Source organism: Acipenser ruthenus, chromosome 14, assembly GCF_902713425.1.
Source record: "Acipenser ruthenus chromosome 14, fAciRut3.2 maternal haplotype, whole genome shotgun sequence".
NCBI lineage: Eukaryota > Metazoa > Chordata > Actinopteri > Acipenseriformes > Acipenseridae > Acipenser > Acipenser ruthenus.
The window spans coordinates 3,303,318-3,323,429 of record NC_081202.1 but is presented as its reverse complement, the minus strand read 5'-3'; the positions used below and the strand labels follow the sequence as shown (position 1 = coordinate 3,323,429).

At 42.4% G+C, this 20,112-nt stretch overlaps 2 protein-coding genes across 2 annotated transcripts; one reads left to right on the top strand and one right to left on the bottom strand.

The window, feature by feature from the left end:
* Nucleotides 1-2,823: 2,823 nt before the first annotated feature.
* LOC117420123 (protein lifeguard 4-like) lies at nt 2,824-6,518 on the top strand. Its single transcript, XM_034033669.3, has 7 exons — nt 2,824-3,000; nt 3,649-3,757; nt 4,146-4,251; nt 4,355-4,388; nt 4,726-4,843; nt 5,672-5,717; nt 5,821-6,518. The coding sequence occupies exons 1-7, from the start codon at nt 2,910-2,912 to the stop codon at nt 6,025-6,027; spliced, it is 711 nt and encodes a 236-aa protein (XP_033889560.1). The 5' UTR covers nt 2,824-2,909; the 3' UTR covers nt 6,028-6,518.
* Nucleotides 6,519-7,614: 1,096 nt separating this feature from the next.
* Nucleotides 7,615-10,021, bottom strand: vhll (von Hippel-Lindau tumor suppressor like). Its single transcript, XM_034033670.3, has 3 exons — nt 9,581-10,021; nt 9,089-9,223; nt 7,615-8,498 (listed from the first exon to the last, which is right to left on the bottom strand). Exons 1-3 carry the CDS (start codon nt 9,768-9,770, stop codon nt 8,350-8,352), a joined length of 474 nt encoding a protein of 157 aa, XP_033889561.1. The 5' UTR covers nt 9,771-10,021; the 3' UTR covers nt 7,615-8,349.
* Between the last annotated feature and the right edge of the window lie 10,091 nt (nt 10,022-20,112).

The following is a 20,112-nucleotide window of genomic DNA, read 5'->3' as shown; positions in this document are numbered from 1 at the left end:
TTATCTGTTACAGAGCAATCTGAATCGATTGAACAGTGTGCTGCAAATGCTTTTTAAAATAGAAACTGTTTCCTCTGATAAGAGATTATGCGGTTTGATAAAAGCCGCAATGGGCTTCCTATCATGTACATGCTCTGAAAAGAGAGAAGGAAGTTCCATCTACAATTCTGCATTTTACAGCATCTCTGACCCTAGTCTTTTAATCTTAATGTGTCTTTCCACAATTAGCGTCAGTCATCTGATTAGACTGTAACCTCATTACCTTTTTGATCAGATTGATGATGCATGGCAGTGGGTGTCTAAGGAGAATATGTGTGTAAGACTGCAATTCACAGACTGTTTCATGCGAAAAAGACGAACAGCTGAGAATATAACTGCGTGTTATTTGACATGACCGATCGGGGAAGATGAAATCTCCAAAAGACTGTGAAATCTCTAAGGCGTCAATCACAGCACAGCAGTAACCCAAACACACAACATACACATGCACAGTTCTTATTGGTTTTCACAGACAAGTCATATTATTATTATTATTTGTTTATTTAGCAGACGCCTTTATCCAAGGCGACTTACAGAGACTAGGGTGTGTGAACTATGCATCAGCTGCAGAGTCACTTGCAATTACATCTCACCCGAAAGACAGAGCACAAGGAGGTTAAGTGACTTGCTCAGGGTCACACAATGAGTCAGTGGCTGGGGTGGGATTTGAACCAGGGACCTCCTGGTAACAAACCTGTTTCTTTAACCACTGGACCACACTGCCTCCATACAATTGTCATGCAGGGGTGATCAATTTGACCTGTTTAAAAGTGACAGCAACCAATGATATTGACTAGGAGAGACGCCTGGGATCAAAGAGCTGTGCTGAATCTGCCAATGAGGAACACAATCAAAGCCTTGAGTCAGGCTGGCCCATGGTCAACAATAAACAACATCGGAGAGGATTGATCTTATTGAAACTCTGGTGAAAGCAATCAGACACGCCCTGCAGTTCTACAGTAACCACAAAGACCCACTCCTGACGGTTGGTTCACCAGTTCTTCCTGTAATTCACTTCCCCTTTCCCTTTTAAAGCTGAAGATCTTTGTGTACGATTGTAAAATGGTGCCTCTGTCTCTGGTACCTCTTTTCTGTGTAAATATGTGTATCTGATCAGACATGCCACATCTCACTCAGTTTTAGTAGCCTAGATCCTAAAAGAGAGGAATTGACAATGCATTTGAATAGAATATCATACATTTCAATCAAATCTCACTCGTTATGATGATCACATCTTGGCAGATCTGCTTGAAAAAAGTTGACTGCTGTAAATTGACCATGGTAACAAAACACAGTACCAGCCAGTAGAAGCATGGAAAAAACTATACAAATACAGTACTATTTCTCAGCGCGATTTTACCAGGAAGGAACACCTTTGCTGAAAGATAGGAACAGTTCAATTATTGTGGTATTTATTAATTTATTTCTTGCTCGTTTAATATTAAAATGGCTGGCTCTGTGAAACAGTGACCCCTGGTGGTAGCACTGAGCTGAAACAGCACCAGCTGCTGCCAATGTTTCAATGCATCTCAGCACTCCATCAGCAGGTAGCTGTTAACTTGGCAGTGAAATAACTGGGTTTTAGTCCCATCTTAAATGCTGACCATTAAGCCTCATAATTATTCTGTTTCAAGTAACATAATGTACATATCCGCTGCCAAGAATATAAATGCATTACTCCATGGAAAGGCAGATTAAAATGCACAAAAAAATGGAATCATTTAAACACAGAAAAGTGACATTTTCAGAAAAGTAATACTGTGATTTAGTTTTCTGAAGCCAGCATTGTTCAGAACCATTTGTACATGCACTGTATGAGCTACATCCAGTGCAGGTGTGGCAGAGGAACTTATCCCCATGCAGTCCCTCCCAGACCACACATGCACAGTTTATTGAGTGTTTGCAGGAGAATCTGCTGTTTTTGCAGAAACAGTGCACTAATAAGAGGAAGCTGTGTTTGAATAACTCCATAGAAAATGAGCAATGAGCCGAGCTGCACTTTGTGATTGAATCTGCTTCATTTTCCAGCTGACATTTTGCTCTCAGGGTGTCCCTGCAAAGTCTAAACACATCCCTCTCCCCTCATGTGGGTTCACCTCTTTCTTTATCAACAGCTCCCACACTTTGATGAGCAGCATTTTAAATCATTCAAGGGATTCTACAGTCCAGTACCACAGCTTCTGAATTATCCCTGCTGTTTTAACAAGGGGAGATAGCACATCTGTCATTCAAAGACAGACAGTCCAGATCCGTACAGTCTCCTTGATGTCTCCCTGTTACAGAAGCCCGATGCTCCCTGTTATCTTGCTTCAAGCAAACTTCATTTATCTTGAGTGACTTACTAGAGCGGAAAAGGCTGCACGTCTCAGCAATCGCTACTCTTTTGTAGAAGGGAATACAGTCAAATGCAAATAAACTGATGCTGTGTTTTAACTTGAGCACAAACATACTGAAGCTGTGTCTTCATGCAGTCTGGTTCCACCTTGTTCCCTTTCTTTCAACTGTCTTTGAGCTATTTTGTTTCAATAAACTAAAGAAAGCGTTTTAAAGGCAAGCTACTGTATAGCTGAGCTTGAAATGTCTTGCCTCTAGCAACTGCAGCAGGTAGTACCAGAAAACGTTTTCTTGTATTTAATTGTATTTTAGCTCAGTTGCTTAGCACCCGTGCACCGCATTGTGGTGGGTATTTGCGTTGCACCTCTGTACTTTTCAGATGATCTGGTTTGATGCCGTTCTGCGTTTGATTACACAGGCCTTGGGTTGGTGTCAAGCCATCGATACACTCTGATGCGATTAGGCGGAAGTGAAGCTGACGCGATAAGATTGTTGATACGTATTTGGAAGAGGAGAACACACTCCTGTTGTCTAAAATGGAAACTGAGAAGTATCCACGATCTTCAATCGAAGATGATTTTAACTACGGGACGAATGTGGCGACGGCCAGCGTCCAAATCCGAATGGGTAAGTAGAAAAAAAAAGAAACAAAATGGAAATCGAAATTATAACACAGCGACGGCAAAATTCTAGAATATCATTTTCATTTAAAAAATACAGTATATCTAATACCGTTGACGTGTGTTTTATAACATATATTTATATTGTACGTAATGTTCAGTACCGCAGTGACGTCTGCTGCTATGTGCGGTTTTATTTAGCCTATATATATATATATATATATATTACTGTCATTTTTGCAATGACTGGATTGCAAAACAAATAATGTGCGCACGGCTCTGCGCAGCATACACAATGACGTGACATTGGTTATTGCATTTATATGGAACAGTCGTTCTGTAAATAATGTAATTCAAATCAGTCTGGTTTAAAATAAAGACGCCGGGAGATGTATTATGTTTGTTCATAGAATCCCTTTTCAGTCAAGCGACTAACACGCCCTTCGATTAGTCATGTGGTCCCAGTGAAATGGCATGGAGTCGCTCAGCTGGGTTTTATCAGGGCTGGCCGAAGTTCGTCCTTCCACGACTCAACCCAGTTTAAAATGGTTAATCTCAGGTTTACATAAGGCTTCTAGCATTCACTGTGCAGATATGTAGTGGCGGGTTTATTCACCTCTGTTTTAACCACTGTTTATCTTCCTTGGTTTGACAGATTTTCTGCGGAAGGTGTACAGCATCCTTTCCATTCAGATTATTTTGACCACAGTGACGTCAGCTGTCTTCATGTACAGTGACTCCATCAAGAGCTTTGTTCACGCAAGGTATTCTGATAGTAATACACTGTGAAATCCCGATGAGCTCTCCGCTCCCCGAGACACTGAGCAGTGCTTTCATTGCAGCAATGTCAGAATAATGGCAAACTCCACATTTATATTCAAGGTGATATCTAAATCCATAGGATTCTGATTGTAAAAATGTCACGGGTTTACCAATAGTAAATAGAGTAAAGGCTCATTTTTGTGTTTTTTGAATGTGTGCTGAGTGTATCCATCTCTGCCCTTTGGTTTAGAGCAGTAATACTAGATTACACAAAAATATGCATACATACAATTCAGTCCTTTCATATATACAGTGGTGCCCTCTAAGACAGGCATATGTGCAGCTGTGCAGGTGAGTGTTTTTTATAACCCTGTTCTGTTCTCCCAATAGCCCTGCTCTAGTTTTGGTATCAACTGTTGGCTCTCTCGGTCTTATCTTTGCCTTGGCCATCTACAGACACCAGCACCCAGTCAACCTTTACCTGCTCCTTGGCTTCGTAAGTGTTTAGCCACCCCCTCCAAAAAAGAAAAACCCTGTACGCTGTCAAGAATAGCCTGTTCATCTTGACTGAGCACATTTTTTAAATACTTCTTCCACAGACACTTTTTGAAGCCGTGACTGTTGCTACTGCAGGTGAGTGAACTTCAGATCTCTGTTCTAGCACTTGCATGAAGAGTAACATGTGACTCATGTATTTGAGTTCAGCAACAAATGTGCTGAACTACTTTGTATTACTTTACCCAACCCTTTTTCAGACATTTTGTTCTTGATTCAGGAATGGAAATAAGACTCCTATCGCAGGTTTTAGTATGATTTTGATTAGCCACAGTGCATAAGTAACATGTTCTGGTGTGTTTTGTTAAACTCCTAGTAAAACCAGGAATGGCTCAAACCGCTCTGCAAAGGGAGTCTTTTTCCCATCCCTGTCGATTGATGTGTTCCTGTATTAATTGCTGCTGTTGTCTTTCAGTCACGTTTTACGAGTACTCTGTGGTGCTCCAGGCCTTTGCTCTCACTGCCGCTGTGTTCGTTGGCCTGACTGCCTACACCTTCCAGTCAAGGAGGGACTTCAGCAAACTAGGAGCCGGGTTAGTGCTTAATCTGTCCCAAAACAACAACAAATACGTCAAACAAATTGCATTCCCCGGTTTATCTCATGCAGAGTTTTATAAATGACTTGCACCCATCTTCATTAGCGATATGTTTGACCTCTTCAAAAGTGAGAACAAGAAGACTTCTCCTTTTGATTGCCTAGCTCCCCTAATCTGTCCACAGATATACAAATATTCTTTAGAGCTAGAATGGTGCTGAAACAACTTGGATAGCTGTGGCAGTACCACAGATTTCCTGTAAAGTTTAGTCCTGTACAGGTAGCCACAGTAGATTTCACTCGTTCTGTATTCTAACGAGGCTGGAGTGACTACCATGACTCCCAGTAGGCGAGCCTTGGACTGGGGGCAGGTTGTGATGTCAGTTCTCTGCCATGGTAGATAACCTGTCTGGGATGTTAAGAATATTCACTGTAAGCACCAGAATTAGTTTGATTGTCGTCCCTGCGTCTAATGTGGTCTGTGTATTCAAATTCACTGTGTTATCTCTAGCTTTCTTTGACTGTTTTGTTATTTCCCACATTTGACTTAGTTTGACATTATTCAAATTGGGGAATTGTCTCTCATCATTACTTTGTCCTTTCTTGGCTTTAACCACTAGCAATATTTGTAACTTTAAACAAGAAACTACCCAGGACAGTAATTTACTGCTCCTGCCTAATTATATATAATATATATATATATACCATTGTCTTCTCAATGTGCTTCTGTAGTTAGTTTATTGTCCTGTGCAAAACCCAATTCGAGCGATTTCTCTTGCTCTGTTGGAGTCATTATTCTGAAGCTTGCTTGTTTACTTGTTTTCAGGCTTTTCGCTTGCCTGTGGATTTTGATAATTGCAAGCTTCATGAGGGTAAGTACTTTTTAAAATGTTTTTATTTAAAACGTGAGTCATAAAGAAAGTTTAAATGTATTGTAAACCCCTCCCGAACCATTCCCGTTGTTTTGTTGCTCAGCTGTTTTTCCATAATGAGACGGTGGAGCTGGTGTTCGCTGGTGCTGGAGCCCTTGTGTTCTGTGGCTTCATCATCTTTGACACCCACCTGCTGATGCACAAGCTCTCCCCTGAGGAGTACATCCTGGCCTCCATCAACCTGTACCTGGACATCATTAACCTGTTCCTGCACCTGCTGCGCCTGCTGGAGGCGATGAAGAGGAACTAGAGTGCCAGGCAATCAGCCGTTATGTTTTAATGCTCATACTTTCTAATACTGGCCTCAAATTCCTAATGAATTCCCACCGGGGGACTGTGAGAAGTGTTCCTTCATGCATGTGTGAATGCATGCCTTATACATGGGGATAAACATCACTTACAAAGGAACATGGCATGAATACGGGTAATTAAAGGGCTGAATTAAAAATGAATTCTTTCAGAACCCTGAGGAAGTGCAGAAGATATTCAGGTGTGTTCCTGTGGTGTTCAGTCCGAATTAATTATGAATTTATGGCCATTGTTTGTATTTACCGATTTTTTTTTTGTTTTTTTTGCAACAATTTCTTCTGTTAATTATTTATGATTTATACTCTATAATATACATATGATATATTACTATTTGTTTTGTAATATATTTAATGCTGGGAATACTGTGCTTGATAAATGTGAAGTATTTTGTACATTAGAATATGTTGTTAATAAATTTGCATCTATCCAAAACTGCCCTAACTGGTTAAATTACAGCCCTGCCAGAGGGTGATTAGAATCTTAAACTGTAAGACAAGCGAACATGAATGCAGTAATTAAACAACGCTAGCCTGGACTTTAAATGGGGACAACTCAGTTTTGATAGCATTCTTGAAGTACAAATGGTAAAACTATTTTAGCACAATTGTTTGTTCTTATCACAGTTCTTGCCTTACGTTTTGCACACCCCATTGATCTCTAATCTTGGATTACTTTACATTTCCCTTGGTTTTCTCAAGATTAGTGCTGATCTGGGTCTGTGAAAGTATTAATTAATACCACCATTACCTGCTTATCGCGGTTGTTGAAATGATGAAGTGCATTAGTTAAGTAGCAATGTTTTGGGGTCATTTGGTTCATTTGATACATTTTATTGCACTTTACGTGGCAAATATTCAATACATAACGTCTCTTGATTGCTGGCATCATAGGAAGAACCAGCCATTTTGTGGGAGTACTTTTGAAAAGCTGCCACAGCCACACTGTCAAAGCTTCATATATCTCTGATCATTAGAGGTAATGACTGCATATCTACAGGGTTATGTGAACACTACATGTTAAATGGGAACATGATACTATGATATAGTGTCTTCACATTTGGTATATAGAAGTCTTGTAACGCTCTCTCAATCATTTAATATTGGGGTCGTTATAAAAAAATAAAACACACTTTTGTTCAAATGTGGGGTGCTGGGGTGTGGGATCTAGGGGTAGATACTGAGCTGGCAAGGGTTAGGTACTGAGTTACTGGCCCACTCTTAGCGTGCACGTTGGGTTTAATTGTCTGTTTAAAACTGGTGCCCACCAGACTGCTTAATACATTAGGAGAGTGGGCAAGTGCTGCTGCCCTGCTTATTATTAGTTATTTTCGTTCTAAAGTGTCAAATCCATTGGATAGCCACATGCAAAAGTGAGAAGAAATTATTTTAAACTATAGGACAGAAAAAAAATGAAAGGTTGAACAGTTCTTGTGGATATCCAAACTATCCTGGCACACAGCGATCAATAGGTAGAAGGAGGGAAAATACTTACTGGTATGTTCCTTCACAGAAGTAGTTTTAAGCATACATTTATAATAAGCATTTACATTGATTTTTTATTATTTACATACAAAGCTTTACACGATTTAGGCACAATATATATACAGTATATAGTTTACCGAATCCATATGTTTTCTGTTCCATTTTATAGAGCTATTTAGGAGCATGGTCCCATACACAGCCAGGACAGTATTAGGTTGTAAAGGAGAGACATTGAGATGCTAGAGGTCTTGCTATTAACAATACCAGTCATCACTGCTGCGATGTACTGTACAGCTGGGTTGGACAATAATGTCATTTTCATTCATATTTTAACTCCCATTACTTGTTAGTTTCTCTCTTAATAGAAGGCAGGTCTGAATTGAAATCATTTTCCGGTGCCCAGTTTATTACCTGGCACTTAACAGCTCCCCAGCATCTCTTTATGGACACATCGGTTGTCTACAGGAAGAGAGAAGGACAGAACACCGCTGATCTTTTTTTAAGTATAGATGACTGTCAGAAATACGACTGAATACAATTGCTGATAATCATTTTTCAGTACAATAAATAATCAGGGCTAAACAAAGTATTGTTAATATCACGATAATTGATGTTCAAATTGTTTGCATTGAAAACAAGCTCTATAAAGTGTCTATTTTAATTGACTGGTATTAACAAACCTGTTTGCCTCCAGATTTGCTGTAGAGGATATGCATTTCCATGTGCAACTTTAACATTTTAATTATGTAACCAAACATAATTAGTACAATGTACAAAGAGTCTTATTTATTATATTGTTGAAGTTCCTTTTCCAGACTGGGTGCAATCGAGAGATCTTTCCTTAGTGACTCTGGGATTTCCAGTTTCCTGTAGTCTTTCTGCTTTACCAGTTTGCGAATCAACATTAAGCAGCAGTCCTGCAACGGGTATACTGAAAGAGAAAGAGAAAGAAAAGAGTTTGCAGTGAGAGATGCACCAGCAGAGGTATCCGGTAGAGGCAGCAGTTTTGCAAATCCAGTATTTTGTGTGCTTGCTTAGGATTTCATTTCTACTCTGCTCCATTAACATCATCCTCCCATAAGAGAGTCTGGCCAGCTGTTTGGCATGCATGCAGGGAAAGGGGTAATTTGCTCACATTTCTGCTAAATACAGAACAATACACCATCAGAATAACATGCTGCCTATCCAATACATTTCACACAGGAAATCCATTTCAATAAAAAAGTTACAAAAGCTAACGTCCCATTGTCTTGGAATCACTATTTTTAACCGTTTGATTTTCCTATCACATAAAATGTTGCAAATTGCATAGTTTCGTGCAATGCTTTCATGCTTTACAAATGCTACCTGTGAAGTTGCAATCATGACTGCAATGCTGGGTTACTGCTTTACTGTTTAATGGCATGGCAGCACAGTGCTCAGGCTAGGACATGATGTAATGCTGGCCTTCAGTCCATATGAAGTGTCTCTTCTCGTTCCTGTAATGCTGTTAATCCGATGGTAGGAAATTCATTTTCTTACCTGGAGTGGTGATAATCACATCATGGGATACCAGGCATCCATCTTCATCATTGTTGGGTTCAGGAAAGTAAATCTCTTTCATATTTACCAGCAGTTTTGCACCGGTATCCGTGTCACGAAAAATCCACGGGTGAGCTTAAAAAAAAAAACATGACGTTCACAAAAACAAAGTATCTTCAACACAAGGCATTCAGCATTAACTCAGTGACTGTTTGGCTCGCTGCATCACGTGAGTGCACACCGCAACAACAAGACGCTCGCTCTGAACTGCGCTACTGCCAAAACATTCCCTCCGGGAGTTAGCAATACATTTTATTTAAACGTTAGAATTATTATAACTTATACGCCTTGGTTAGCCATTTAAAATACCTATAACTGTCACACTATCACGAAAGCGTATCTTAAAACGCAGTGTCTCCCGTTAAGTAAATATATGGGCGGCAAGGCGCTCTGAGGTTCCCCACTGGTAGGGCAGTAAATAACGCAACTCACTTAAGTAAGTGGTCATCCTCAGTCGGTCATCGGGTCCTATGTCTCCGTAAGAAACAGGGTCACCACGGAAATCCAGCCACCACGCCCTGGCCTTTCGCCTGGTTTTGTTGACAAAAGTAACATTGGTGACGACATCCGAGTTTAAAGATTTAAGGGATACGATTACAGGCTCTTCCCCTTCAGCCGCCATATTAACACGCAGCAAATAATTCAGGAAATTGTAAGGGTACCTATTCTTTTTGCTGTGTAGCTTGCATTTGAAATGGTAAAAACGCACTTCAACTGTGGCACTCGGATTGTGGGGCGGTGACGCAGGTACGTCACAAGCGTGGAATGGGAAATATTCTGCGTTTTCATAAAAAAAATCTTATGGCCATTTTCCGCCAATGTAGTGTAGCGATCTCGATTAACGCAGGCAGGCTCATCATCACATAGGGGACGAACCCGGGACCTCTGGCTCTAAACCAGCTCTTTTGCAAAGAGAGTATATCGGGCTTATGTCTTCGTGTGTGATTACATTACCTACCAGCCCTGCTGCTGCCTTCCTACACGCAACAGTGTCATGGTACAATTAAAAAAAATAATAATTGGGAACCAGAAACTTCAAAAACAGTTTTGTTTTGTTAATGAGGTTCAGAATAAAGAATTTTGGAAAGCAAGCAAATAAATAAATAAATAATAGTGTGTGTTTGGCCCTTATAAGGCTAAGTAAAGGGTTAGCCCGCATTTGGATTGCTTGCTTTCTATGTTGTGTTGGTTTTGTAAATGCATACACATGGATGTTACTCGCTTTAAAGTACAAGTTGTCAAGATTCGTTGCTGGTTTGTAGGTTTTTTTTCTTCTCAGCCGTTCTGCGTGTTTTTTTTTTCAGAGTGGAACCCAAGTTTAAGGGTTTGAAAGCAGCGTTTCATCTTTGCTAGTCCTTGCACGTAGATTCTGAAGATTTGACCTCATTTCTGAGGTACTGTTTCACACGTGATCGCATGTTTAGATGTTTGAAATTATCAGGTTCTCTTTCCATATCCAGGGATCCTCTTTTCTTTGTGTGTGTGTGTGTGTGTGTGTGTGTGTGTGTGTTTTAACCAATTTGTATAATTTGATATTATACAGCCCATGTTGTGTAGCTCTCAATCATATTTGTATATCAATGACCCTTTCTGTAAATACACTTCCTCACTAAAAGTACATGTTCAGACATTCAGGATCCCTTAAAATACACCAGCGAATTCACACAGGAGGGAAACTCTAAAGACCGTGTTCAATGGGACTTGTCACTCATTAGGAAAAAAAACATTAACATTGCATTATGTCCTTGTTCGTGCGTCATTTGTACTAACTGAACACACACACAAGTCCAGACTTTTAAGAAGGCCTCAGTTTATTTTCAATCTCATATACTTCGTTACCCCGTCCTTACAATCGGGTACACAAGCCACAGATAGTCAATGTTATAGCTAGATAGAGCTATAGATACATGCATAGTATCGTAAGAGTTCCCTGTCGAGTATTTACTACCAACTCCTAAAGACAGTCACGTTACATTGCTTTTCATAATCTTCTGATATACCTGCATAACTATTGCCCCTCTGCACTGAAGCCAGACTCGCTACAGTTTCGCTAAGGGGGAATCCCGCTAGCGGGTTTGCAGTCAGTGTCTTTATGCACACATACAATGTGCCTATCTGGCCAGCAGGGGGTCTCATTAGCGCCACAAACCTTAAAGGTGCGGCGCTAGGGTTAATATATAAGGGGTCATTACAAAATGTCTGAAAAACACAAGTGAAAAGACACAGTAGAGGGCAGGCTTGAGTCAGTAACATAAACTGCCTGTTGCCTTCACGTGCCTGTGTGATTTGCTAGCAAGCACTGCTTTACATCTGTCTTCCACAAATGACTAGTTATAGATACCGACTGTAATTAATTAACCTGTATTCCAAATTATACACAGTAATACAATTTCGAGGAGACCAAACGATACTTTCTCCGAGAATACATGGCGAGAGCCTTTAGTTACATGTTTTACTCCTAAAGGTAACCATATTCACGTTTTTTTGTAATTGCTCTTATTTGAAATCGTTCTTATCTGAAAGGTTACAAACGAGAGGAGGCCATTCGACCCATCTTGCTCTTTTGGTTGTCAGAAGCGTGTTGATCCCAGAATCTCATCAAGCAGCTTCTTGAAGGATCCCAGGGTGTCAGCTTCAACAACATTACTGGGGAGTTGGTTCCAGACCCTCACAATTCTCTGTGTAAAAAAAGTGCCTCCTATTTTCTGCCCCTTAATGTACTTACTAGGTGCTCTTAATGGAATTTACTCTAATAAGCAAATACGTTTACTATAAGTTTACCTGCTCTTAGTCGAAATCACTCTCAGACATAATTATTTACTGTATTTATTTTCTCATTTGATTTTGCTCTTACTACTGACTTAATTGTATTCTATAACTGCTCTTATCTGTAATGGGATATTATGTAGCAACATTAAGTTGCCCTGGATAAGGGTGTCTGCTAATAAATAAATAAATACTACTAATACTACTACTACTAAGAATAATAATGATGTTCATGTTCTTGTAAATAAATTTCAAAGTGTGGTGGGGGTGGGGGGTGATGATGATGCATTGAATCAATTCAAAGTGTAGATACAATCCATGATAAAAAAGTAAACACAGTAGTATTTTGCTGATACTATAGTTGGAAGTTGTTTACAGCTGAGAGAGTATAAGAGCACAGTTCATGTAAACTTGGTTTATTTTTTATTTCACAGGCCCCTCCTAGCACTAGTCTTGAACTACCTAATGTTATATTAGGGAAGGTAGTCCCTAGATTTGTGCTGATTAGGGTCTGTGAAACCAGCTGTAAATGTTTATGCCTGTGCTCATTATAGGTACGTAGTTTAAGTACACGAAATACAAAACAGAAAGACGGGCCAGTGTAAAACTACTCCATTCTTTCATTTAGGGTTAGGGTTAGGCTGATTTCAATCTTATACTCAGTGTTTGAATTCTCTCAGCTGGACCATCACTGAAAATCCTGGCCAGTCTTTCTATACCTATGCCCCACAACATTGTGGGTCTTGAACAGATATTGTACCGTGGTCCTGATATGGTAGCACACTGGTCCTGGCCGGGTGGCATGGTACTGCCATGGATTCCCACTGTGATGGTATTTACCACGCCTCTGTAATAACACAGTACCAAAGCAGCCTCACGTCATTCCCTATTTGTGAAGATTGCATTTTCAATACACTGCCGATCATTCAGTGAGGGCATGGTGTGAAATGGTGAATGATACTAATATAATAATTTCAGTTCCACTTAAGAAAACAAGTTTCATCACAATTGAACGAGGGGTTCTCTAGATAATATGCAAAACTCTAAAACTTTAAAGCTTGTGCATTTGGCATACCGTTTTTCAGATCTTTGGAGCCAAGATTATATTACTTCCACATAATCAGTGTATTCTTTGTGTTTCCATTGCTGCATAAAGCAAATACAAGGCTTACAGGACCATAGTCAAAGAGACTGAAGACAAATGAGTGCTAACCGGAGTGCTGCAAAAACAGCAAATGACAACCTTCATGTTTCCCGACGCAAAGTCCTTCAAAGCTGAACAAACAAAAAGCTCTCTGATTCTGCCTCACTCGTGGGAGGGAAGGTGTAGGACAAGGGAAGGTATGTGCAAAACAAAAGAGATAGTCAGGGGGCCTTGCCCCTTATCTCCACTAACTAGGCAGAGTCTTGTGCTCTCAGCCAAACTGTTTGAATTACAGCATCTGGACAATAAGCCCCCCCCTCTCCAGGAAAGTGCCAACAGAGAGCTAAGGAGTCGTGGAGCTTCCTCCCGAGTGAATAGAGAGGAAACAAAAAAAAAATCCACTTCAAATTCCAGGTCATGTTGTATTCATGCTTAGCGGCACTGACAAATTCCATGTGGATTACCCCAGCCTTTGATCTGGCTGAATTCTGTCCTCTCAAATCACCTGTCCTTGTCTTGTAAAAGAAAACACAGAGAGCCTGCATGTTTAGCACTGTGGCATTACACATTAGCGGTGTCTCCTTGGGTGGTGCAAACGGACTCCCAACTGCAGCCGTTTCTCACTGGCGCGCTCAGGTCATCATTGATCCTAGCATCCTTTCTTTCACAGAATGAGTGTAAGATCACCACAGTGATCTGTGATCAAGTATATCATTGCAATAGGCAAGCGACTCCCATCTCCCACACAGCTGTTTGATTCAGTCAGTAGTCCTCTTGATGTAATGAAAAGAGCATTAGGAACTTCTTCTATTACAAACTACAGTTACGGATTCTGTCCTGTCCTTTGTTAGTGAGATGACATGAGTTTAAAAGCTTTAAAACCACAAAGGCAGACAAACCCAGCTCTCAAGCACTGCTGTTCTTAACATGTTCTTAACGTTTCTTATATTCTATGTGTGTGTGTGTGTTTGTGATTTGAAAGAGTGGAGTCCTATGAATGCAGACGAGCCCGGCTCTCGAGCATTGCTGTTCTTAACATGTTCTTAACGTTTCTTATATTCTATGTGTGTGTGTGTTTGTGATTTGAAAGAGTGGAGTCCTATGAATGCAGACGAGCCCGGCTCTCGAGCACTGCTGTTCTTAACATGTTCTTAACGTTTCTTATATTCTATGTGTGTGTGTGTGTTTGTGATTTGAAAGAGTGGAGTCCTATGAATGCAGACGAGCCCGGCTCTCGAGCATTGCTGTTCTTAACATGTTCTTAACGTTTCTTATATTCTATGTGTGTGTGTGTGTTTGTGATTTGAAAGAGTGGAGTCCTATGAATGCAGACGAGCCCGGCTCTCGAGCATTGCTGTTCTTAACATGTTCTTAACGTTTCTCATATTCTATGTGTGTGTGTGTGTTTGTGATTTGAAAGAGTGGAGTCCTATGAATGGCAGCATTCAGCAGAATAATTATCCTGGTTGGCTGGGAAGGCGCACATGTGATAGAATAATTATCCTGGTTGGCTGGGAAGGCACACGTGATAGAATAATTATCCTGGTTGGCTGGGAAGGCACACATGTGATAGTTGCACACCGTGTCTGTTCCATGTACAATCTGTTTAGAAGAGGAATATGATACAATTGGGAGGATGACTCACAGACTTCAGTGAAGACTCTTGGCAGAGGTTATGATGATGCTGGCATGGGCATTCAAATTATACAACATGGGTGGCAGATGCTGAAAATTCGAGATTTAAGGACAAAAGGGCAGTTCGGTGCCATCTGTGGAAAAATCGGCCAATTTCTTTTTATTTGGTTTTTTTTCTAATTTAACGAGAAAACCCATTACAAGCAGCGGGGCAGCAGCTGCACAGTAACAACCAATTTAAACTAGACGATACTGCTAGAACAAACTACAGCGGATCACGAACACCACCCTGAACACAGCTCTCCTCCACCCTTACAAACTGAGCCCACTGGAAACTGGAAACAGGACTCCTGTAAAAGACATGAAGATCTGAAGCTGGGCATCTTAACAGTTAAACACAGCTCTACTGGCTTAGGCTTTCTTCTTCTTCTTGTACCTCATGTTAAAGGTGTGATATTTTATTAAGACAGTAACATACTTTAAATCATTGGAAATAATGCAAGTTTCATAGTTACAGGCATTTCAGTGTTCAGAACATCCTCCAGTCCTTATGTTTCTGTAACCGGGGTGCAGGGAGGGTGAAAACGATCAATTGGTTCAGGTAATGGCATTATTACAGTGAAAGTGGACAGCTAGCGTCGTCCCAGTCACGTGTGTAAGTGGAGGCAGTGCTTAGCCTGTGCTGCGGGCAGTGTTGTGCATGTAGCAGGGTGACAATCTCAATTAGAAGGTACCCAAATTACAGTATATGAAAATCGACAGACCGCCTCCATCCCCACTGCCCAGCGGTTCACCAGACAAACCAAAGATTTTCCTCCCTAATCCTGTGACAAACCAAAAAGGTAAGCAATGCAAAGATCAGCAACTCACCTTGACTGGGATTTGAACCAAAGAGCTCCCAAAGGCATGACTCGCCCAGCACTTCATGCGGGAGTGCTTTTACTAGGAGAGACTCTGGGGACCCGCCCAAGGGTGGTTTAACTTGCAGGAACACAAGCTGCCTCCCCTTAATGGAACCCTGTTTGCACAATGCTACTTCCCCTTAATGGAACCCTGTTTGCACAATGCTGCATCCCCTTAATGGAACCCTGTTTGTCACAATGCAGATTCTCTGCAGGGATTTAAATCCAGAACTAAGAACAGGCCTCTCTGTGCTCCCGGGCCTTTCTGTGCTCCCGGGCCTCTCTGTGCGCCCAGGCCTCTCTGTGCGCCCAGGCCTCTCTGTGCGCCCAGACCTCTCTGTGTGCCCAGGTCTCTCTGTGCGCCCAGGCTCTCTGTGTGCCCAAGCCTCTTTGTGCTCCCAGGCCTCTCTGTATGACCAGGTCTCTCTGTGTGCCCAGGTCTCTCTGTGTGCCCAGGCCTCTCTGTGCTCACAGGTCTCTCTGTGTGCCCAGGCCTCTCTGTGTGCCCAAGCCTCTGTGTGTGCCCAGGCCTTTCTGTGCTCCCAGGCCTCTCTGTATGCCCAGGTCTCTCTGCGTGCCCAGGCCTCTCTGTATGCCCAGGCCTCTCTGTGTGCCCAAGCCTCTCTGTGTGCCCAGGCCTCTGTGTGCCCAGGCCTCTCTGTGCTCCCAGGCCTCTCTGTGTGCCCAGGCCTCTCTGTGCTCACAGGCCTCTCTGTGTGCCCAGGCCTCTCTGTGCTCACAGGTCTCTCTGTGTGCCCAGGCCTCTCTGTGTGCCCAAGCCTCTGTGTGTGCCCAGGCCTTTCTGTGCTCCCAGGCTTCTCTGTATGCCCAGGTCTCTCTGCGTGCCCGGGCCTCTCTGTATGCCCAGGCCTCTCTGTGTGCCCAAGCCTCTCTGTGTGCCCAGGCCTCTGTGTGCCCAAGCCTCTCTGTGTGCCCAGGCCTCTGTGTGCCCAGGCCTCTCTGTGTGCCCAGGCCTCTGTGTGCCCAGGCCTCTCTGTGCTCCCAGGCCTCTGTGCTCCCAGGCCTCTCTGTGTGCCCAGGCCTCTCTGTGCTCCCAGGCCTCTGTGTGTGCCCAGGCCTCTGTGTGCCCAGGCCTCTCTGTGTGCCCAGGCCTCTGTGTGTGCCCAGGCCTCTGTGTGCCCAGGCCTCTCTGTGTGCCCAGGCCTCTCTGTGCTCCCAGGCCTCTCTGTGCTCCCAGGCCTCTCTGTGCTCCCAGGCCTCTCTGTGTGCCCAGGCCTCTCTGTGCTCCCAGGCCTCTCTGTGCTCCCAGGCCTCTCTATGTGCCCAGGCCTGGGTACAGAATGGGGTTTGGAGGTCGTCCTGTTGAGCTGACACAAATACAGGGTTAAATACTGATTACTGCTTTAATGGTTAGTTTTTAAAGTATTATATTAAACTGTGATTTTATGATTTCAGACCTGCTCCTGCTATCACTAATACAAACCTGCTCCTGCTATCACTACTTGCCTTACCCCCCCCCCCAATGTTGTTCTCCTGATAATGCGTAGGAGGCACCTAGCATGCTGGCATTTCCAACAAAGTCTTCTTAAACTGTTTTTAAAAACCATATCACTAACCTTAAATTACCTTGAAATCTTCAAGATATGGGAATTCAGAATTCACATTCAGATTGTCCATGTGGTTTTGGCACTTGGAGTGTAGTATCACCTCTATAACACTAGTGATGAAAGACAAGCCCCACAAACGCACACTCGCATGTCTGCACAGACCAGACCCCAGAGCATTCCCCTGATATTCCAGCTCTGAAATACACAGTGGAGCTTTCATTGGGGTTTCTGCTCATATACTTGTGTTTTCCATGTTCTCCAGTGCCTTTTTAAAAAGATGTCGTCCCAGGATGGGATTATTTGGATTTCCACGACAGCCCTGCTTTGTTTTCATCCACAACACATTCCAGTTGAGCCCAGCTTGATTAATATCTCATGGGAAACTGGGACCCTGTTCTTTTAAAGGGCTTGTTTTCCGCACAGGAACCCCCCATATAATCCTATCAACCTCTAATGGAATGTCAAGACAAATCTGTTACTTGAAACTAAAATATTCCAAAACCCATATTTTATCCCCCAAAGTGTAGGAAAGCGCTCCTGAAAAGAGCTACTGTTTCAGTGAAAAAAATAAATAAATACACACAGCAACTGATGATAACCAATCTGTGTTTGTGATTTAAAATTACAAACCGTAATTAAATGTACAGGGAAATAATAACAAGGAAATAGCCAAATTCACTGTAATCTTAGCATCTTCCATTGCTTAAACGAATTCCTGGCAGTGGTCCCAAATCAATGGTGCTGATGGGGATGGAGTGCATGTGATGAGGACAGGGCTATAGAGCTGAGGAAAGCCATGCTTTGCTTTTGTTGGGCCTCTCTCCCTGCCTTCTCCTGTTGCTGAACCAGCAGTCTTGTGTTCTTATGTTTTAATGGCGTGGTTTAGTTTGTCAGCACGCTTCTCAGTGAACCAGAAGGCAGAGTCACTTTGTTTCCTTTGCTTTATAGCAAGGTCATTGTGGAGCTGTTATAACAGCGTCTTCGCTCCTTGATGGCTTAATCTGGCCGTGTTTTCTTGTCACTCCCTTGACCACAGGACCAGAAAATTGTTTTTACGGTGGTGTGGTGTTATTACAGACCCTGTCTTGGTATTAGGGGTTGACATGTACTGAGAGACATAACCCTACCTCCTTCTCCCTGGAAAATAGAATAAAAACTGTTTCCCCTTGCACTTAAACAATGGGACGCATTGCATAACTGCCTGGACACTGTATCAGGACCCCTCTACCCCATTGGCATCGTGTGGGGCATGTACTTCTGGTAGCCCCTGGGTCCTTTGATTACTCTGGACGGTAAAACCAGTGTCGTAGTTTAGTTAGACATCACTGCGGATCACGTCCACTCAACAATGGGACATTTGCACTCTGATGATGGTGGCTACATGGCTACCGTGCAGTGTGCCAGAACCCTGCGAATGGTCTGGGGAGCATGATGGGGAGTTCAGGCATCTTCCATGGCCATGGCTTTGAAATCGTAATGAACTATAATTCATCTTGCACAGGTACTTATGTAACAAGGCTTGTCTGCATTTATAGTTATAGAGCTTTTAACATCCTCTCATCTCACCGCACAGGCAGCGCATCACACAACACTGCCCGTTACACTCACACTTGACCCTCAAACTACGACTGCTTGATCAGCAGCCTTCCTTTAGAAGCAAAGTGGAAAGCTGTGTTGCCCAGCGGTTCGGAATGAGATGTTTAATTTGCCCTTTTTGTTTTTTTAACATACTTGATTTTTGAAGTGTAACCAAATGTACATGCTTCTAAACTGGGAGCAAGATGTTGCATCTCAGATAGTTCTTACCTGTTTATATATTCTTAAAGAAATAAACCAAGCCCTGGGGCGGCGCTTCATAAAGCCTACAAAGTAAGTCAGTCCACCCGGGTTTGTGAAAAGATGTTTATTTGGACAAGATGTGAGGTGGAAACAGCGGTGTTAGAAAAACAGACCTCTGGGTGCTGCAGATTCTTCATCTGCTACTACGGTGGTCAGCCCTGAACAAGTGGCGACTAAACAGCATTTCTAAAGTGCTGGATTTTGTTAACAGCCAAAAACATTTTTTGCATTCCTCTGGAACTGCTTTTTTTATGGTAGTGGAGGCACACAGTGCCATGTGTTGCTAGGTGATGCTTTTCGGTGCAGCAGGGGGCACTGTTTATGTGCTGCCACGCAGTAAAAATAATTGGTGGTGTGGCTGTTTAGTTTTGCACGCACTGGAACTCTGTCTGCCACGTGTGCTAGCTGAACTGAAACAGTCTGGATCCTGAACACAGACCAGGTAGCAACACACACCGAGGGTCATTTATTGTGGCGTTCCTGTTTACTGTAGAAGTGAAGAGGGTCACATGATCTTACACTTACAAGGCCTTGCGTTTCCGAGGGCTAGTCCATTTTGAAAGGGTAAACGCTGGACAGATGGCGAGTGGAACTGGGAGTAACACTTTACTGCTTTTTAGGCTTCATCTAAACTGGATGGGTGGCAAAACCCTGAAGTTGCCTCTCGGCTTGTCTTTGTTACCAGAGTGTGTGTCTCTAACTGCTTGCAGACAGTCACATTGATTTTGGCAAATGTTGAAAGAGCCTGCAGTTTCTTGGCGCAAGCACACCCACTCCTGTTGACAGTAGGAGAACATGACTAATTCTTACATAAAGGCATTAGTTACAGTTGCAATGCAAATTTCTGATTCTCCAGCAGAGTAAATATCTTTATTTTGCTGTTTTTTTCTCTACAGCCCATATGGGACATGCAGAAGAGAGTTCTGTGTTTTGTATATATATATATATATATACGATTTATGCTGTTAGTCATTTGACGGCATCCCTATATCAGAGTTTATGATTGAGCGTTTGCAGATATTAATCAGACAGACACGTTTGTGATTGAACTGTAAGACACTGCAGACAGACGTTTCCTAACAGTCAGTCACTGTTGCATCCTGTAGCTCT

Coding starts and splice junctions, on each gene's coding strand:
- LOC117420123 (XM_034033669.3), top strand. CDS start 2,910: ATGGAAACTGAGAAGTATCCACGATCTTCAATCGAAGATGATTTTAAC. Junction 3,001..3,648: donor CAGCGTCCAAATCCGAATGG/GTAAGTAGAAAA, acceptor TTGGTTTGACAG/ATTTTCTGCGGAAGGTGTAC. Junction 4,252..4,354: donor TTTACCTGCTCCTTGGCTTC/GTAAGTGTTTAG, acceptor CTTCTTCCACAG/ACACTTTTTGAAGCCGTGAC.
- vhll (XM_034033670.3), bottom strand. CDS start 9,770: ATGGCGGCTGAAGGGGAAGAGCCTGTAATCGTATCCCTTAAATCTTTA. Junction 9,224..9,580: donor GAGGATGACCACTTACTTAA/GTGAGTTGCGTT, acceptor TTTTTTTTTAAG/CTCACCCGTGGATTTTTCGT. Junction 8,499..9,088: donor TGTGATTATCACCACTCCAG/GTAAGAAAATGA, acceptor TTTCTCTTTCAG/TATACCCGTTGCAGGACTGC.